This window comes from Camellia sinensis, chromosome 7 (assembly GCF_055761805.1).
Source record: "Camellia sinensis isolate YWXY chromosome 7, ASM5576180v1, whole genome shotgun sequence".
Classification (NCBI taxonomy): Eukaryota; Viridiplantae; Streptophyta; class Magnoliopsida; order Ericales; family Theaceae; genus Camellia; species Camellia sinensis.
Window position 1 is genome coordinate 146204383 of NC_138967.1, and position 5054 is coordinate 146209436.

At 33.5% G+C, this 5054-nt stretch overlaps 1 protein-coding gene across 1 annotated transcript; it reads left to right on the top strand.

The window, feature by feature from the left end:
- Window positions 1-627: 627 nt before the first annotated feature.
- Window positions 628-4782, top strand: LOC145796162 (F-box/kelch-repeat protein At3g06240-like). Its single transcript, XM_082881198.1, has 4 exons — window positions 628-795; window positions 907-1011; window positions 3852-3869; window positions 3955-4782. The coding sequence occupies exons 1-4, from the start codon at window positions 628-630 to the stop codon at window positions 4780-4782; spliced, it is 1119 nt and encodes a 372-aa protein (XP_082737324.1).
- The last annotated feature ends 272 nt before the right edge of the window (window positions 4783-5054 follow it).

Genomic DNA, 5054 nt, shown 5'->3' on the forward strand with positions numbered 1-5054 from the left:
AACTCCTCTGTCCTTGTTGATACGACAAAGGTAAGGGAGATAGGGGAATACAAAGACAATAAAATAAACATAAAGAAAATAAAATGGCCGATTTTTGATAAAATTTTGTTAGAGATGATAGAGACAAGCTTAGGGGTTTTTTAGGGTTCAAGTTAGTCCAAAAAATACCTACAATCATTCGATGAAGAAGAAAAATTAATAACAATGCCTGTACAAGTTACTCGACTTACTGGAATTTTTTTGCAAAACTACTTTTACGTGCATTATTCAGGTAATGTTTTGGTTGCCTTTGCTATAAATATAAGCTAGTCACATTAATTAATCTAAAATAGATCACAAAAGCATTGTATATACAGTTCAATATTGCTGAAAACTTACCTAACAATATAAAACTTATCACGATATATTGCCTAATCGACTTTAGTTTCCTTGTCGCCTTCTTTTCTCCTTTCTCCGCTTCTGTTGTTTCCTTCCAAAGGTCTTTATGAACCATTCATAATACCTTGTGGTCAATGTGTGCCCAATAAATAACCGTCCTGATCACTATTCCACTCACATATCCCATGCATATGACAATCCAATCAACTGTACTTTTGAATACCGAATCATTATCTTGTTTTGAGTTCAATGGTGGTGATGATTGTGGTGCCTCTGACATTCCACATTTCCTTGACAAAGGATCTTTGCACAATCCTGGATTCCACTCTGAGGAATGGTTCTCAAATGTTAAATTGCTTCCCTTGTGGATTGCGTCCAGTGAGATGGTTATTTGAAACATTTAAGAAAGCAAGGAAAGTAAGAAGCGCTAGTTGTCAACAACTTGTTTTGAGAAAGGTCCAACAATTCAAGGTTTGTTAGCTTCCCCAAGCATGTTGGGATTTGATCACTTATATCATTGTTGGAAAGGTTGGGCAGCTGGAGCCCCTTAAGGTTTTTAATAGATTCTGGAATCTCCCCTTTAAATCTGTTGCTTTACAGATCAATGGCATTGAAGATATTCAGGATCTCATTGTACACTGTACTTACACCTTTGTTTGTATTGTCATTGAGTAGAAATAGCTTTCTGCCAACACATGGTCTTCCCTTATAGTAGCCTTCATATATTTCATCTGGTTCTCGTCAAAAAATTTCATTGCATTCCAATTTTGATTGGTAATTCCTCTATAAAACCATTATGAGAGAGGTCAATGATGCACAAATTTGGTAACACTAACTTAGTGCCTGTCTTCGTTTGGGAACAGACTAATTTGGTAACTTTTTGGCTATTTGGCTAAAATATGAGCTAAAAAAATTAATATGTTTGGGATGACTTTTTGAGTTTTTACGAAAATATGTGCAAAAAGTAGAGAAATTTTTTTTTTTGACTTTTTGGTATGGATTGTTGGCTTTTTGGCCTTTTTAGTAACTTTTTGGTTTTTTGGCTAAACCGGCCTGTTGCCAAACGAGGCCTTAAAGCAACTTAAATAAACTTTTAGCTTAAGGCCTTGTTTATCATGTACTAAAAAAGCCAAAAAGTCACTATCGTATTTAAGTCACATCATCTTTCTACCACATCACTTCAAACCCAACTCATATTTCATAAAAAGTCAAAAAGTACACTTATTTAGAACATTCCAAACCACTCCTAAATTAAGTTATTTTAGTGTGTTTGGTAAAACTTAAAGGGATAGATTATAGCTTTGATTAAGCTATTTTCAGCTTAAATTTGTAAACAGTTCCGGGGGTGCTTAAGAATTTGAGCTGATGTGGCAAGCTGAATTGGGGGCGTATAATGACTTAAATGCCCTTCCCAATTGATGCTAATTACAAGTGTGCCATGTATATAAACCAAGAACACTCATTTCTTTCTCTCTCACACAAACGGGAGAGGCAATTTCCGGCAAACCAGGGTGATTTCTGGCGAACAGGTCGATTTCTAGCAACCAAAGCTCTGTCTCTTCTCTCTCTCTCTCTCTCTCCGGTGTTCTCCAATCGCTCTCCATCGCGATTTGAACCATCGCGATCTGAACTATCGCAATTTGAACCATCACGGTTTGAACCATCGCGATCTGAACCATCGTGATCGACAGCGTGAACCCTAGCTCTCTCTCCCTCTTCGTGATTGACGCTGGCGGTGAGATGAGAAGAAGGAGGAGGAAAAGAAGGGGTTGCCGGCGTGACAACGGCTCTCTCTTTCTGGATCAATCTGAAACCCTAGCGCCAGTTTGTCGCTGCTATCCCGTCGAAGCTAGGGTTTTTCCTTTTTTTTTTTTTTTAGTGTGTGTGTGGAGGTTTTCAGTGTTTTTTTAATAAAAAAATAATAATTAATGAATAAAAAATAATAATTGATGCTAATTAAGCCATTAATTGACACCAATTAATTTATAATGAAAAAATGAAAAAAAAATTATACTAATTGATACTATTAATAATTTTAGTATTAATTGGTGCTAATTAGGCCATTAATTGACACTAATTAATTTATAATGAAAAAATGAAAAAAAATGTATACTAATTGGTACTATTAATAATTTTAGTATTAATTGATGCTTATTAAGCCATTAATTGACACTAATTAATCTATAATGGAAAAAATGAAAAAAATTATACTAAATTGATACTATTAATAATTTTAGTATTAATTGATGCTAATTAAGCCATTAATTGATACTAATTAATTTACAATGAAAAAATGAAATAATTTTATACTAATTGATACTATTAATGAAATGATAATTTTTGTAATACTAATTATATTAATTTTTATTAATGAAATAATTTTTTTAAATTAAAATTGAAAAAAATGACAAAATAATCATTTGTATATCAAAGGGCAAAAAGGGCAATTACATAATAAAAAGTTATTTTACAGCTTATTAACCAAACACTACTCACCTGCTTAAATCTATAATTTCACAGCTGCACCAAACAGATTAACATTTTAGTCATAATCTATTAAGTTATAATCTATAATCACTTTTTTATAGTTTTACCAAATGTGGCTTTAGTTTTAGGACTCCCTATTGCACTGTAGAATTTATTGGATCGCAGGATGAGAATCTGCGCCCAGTTTGGTTTGGATTTTCGAATTGGTTTTTGAGCACGAGTAATTTCTCCTTAAAAATATTACTTGTTAATTTATTTTTTTACTTGGGTTCAAAACTGTTTCTATGATTTATTTGGATAAGAATTAAATCGACATTTGATTTTAAAAACATCCTACTAACGTTTATTTTGGGAAATTAAAAGAAATAAATAATTAGAGTTTGACTTTTAAAGCGAAATATATTTTAACAAATCATTTCTTGATTTATATAAATCATTTTTTAATTTTGTTAATTTAAATTTTAATATTTTAAATCATTTTTAATGTAAATCATTTATCTATTTTTGCTAAATAAAATCGATAAAAAATAATATCTTAACTATTAAACTGGAAAAAAAAAATATTTTAGACATATCATATTAGTTTAATGGTTAAAATATCAAATTTTTTTTATCAGTTTTACTTAAGAAAAAATAAGTAGATAGTTTAAGTTGAAAAAAAAAAATAAAGTTTAAATTGATAAACTTAATTTTATTATTATTATTTTTTTTTGGTATTAGGGTTAAATACGGGTTTTTTTTTTTTTTTTTTTTTTTTTTTTTTTTTTAAATCCTCCAATTTTAAACATGTCTTCACTTCTATTTTTCTTTCCCCTTTTCACCAAAATCAAACACAAGACTACGACAACGACGGCGAACAAGTTCAGAAGAAAGAGAAGAAAAATGACAACGACGACGAAGAAATCAATGTCGAACGCTTGCATACCTGAGGATGTCTTGATCGAAATCCTTGCTAGACTACCCATGAAATCTCTGCTTCGATTCAGGTCAGTGTGAAAATCTTGGTACTCCTTAATCACCAACCCAAGTTTCATCACTGCACACCTCAATTGAACTAAATCAAACCATAATCACAAACTACTCATCAAGCTCAACTATGAGAATCGAGATCGCTGCTTGTCATTTACTGATGACGAGGCATTTGGCGATGAGTTTGTGAAACTTGAATACCCATTTCAAAACTACGACAAGATTGTTGATTCATGTGATGGGTTGTTGTGCTTATCGGATTATTATGGCTCAGACTGTGCTGTTCTATGGAACCCATCAATTAGGAGATTCATGAAACTTCCCAAGTCTAGTTTTTCTGTAACCAAGGCTTGTCGCTTGCTTCGGTTTGATTTTGGATTTCGGTTCGACCACATGAGTAATGACTACAAAGTGGTGAAAATTGTGGGTGCAAAGGATAACCATCGCCGCTATGTTGTGCATAGGGTGGACCTTTTTGCGCTTAGCACGGGTTCTTGGAGATCCGTTTGTATTGGTGATTTATGTTATGAACCTTATGGTTTTGATTCCTTGCCTGCGTTTGTGAATGGGGCTGCTCATTGGGTTGTATTTAATCTAAGAAAGGATTGTATTTGCATTCTGGCATTTGACATAGTCGATGAGGTGTTTAGGGAGATAGCTTTGCCAAACCATCAAATTGATGTGATTCTCCGAACAGACGGGTCTATTACAGTATTGGGCAAGTCACTTTCTGTAATCCTCTATGAAGCTGTTTTTACTTTTGTGAAAACAATTGGGACTAACCATGTATGGGTAATGGAAGAATATGGTGTCATAGAGTCATGGACTAAAGGATGCAGAATGATTGGGAAGCAAAAATGGTTGACGGTATTGGGTTCTAGGAAGAATGGCAATGTCTTAATGGTTCAAGATGGATTACCGGGTCCCGAGGGAGTTGGTTTCATGTGATACAAAAAGCCGCCAAATCAAGCATCTGGGACTCCATGGTGAGTCATTTTATGTTAACACTTATATGGAGAGCTTAGTTGCACTAGATGTAGCTGACGGAGTCTAGAAATCACATGTGCGTCCCAATTTCTCTTGAAGGGGTTGCCAACAAGGAAGCATTGGGGTGAGAGAAGAGAAAGGCAAGATGATTATCCCCCCTTGTAGTACTTTAATCGTTATAGTTTGCCGCACTTAATGGTTATAGTTTGTCATTTTGTTGTTCTTAGATACTT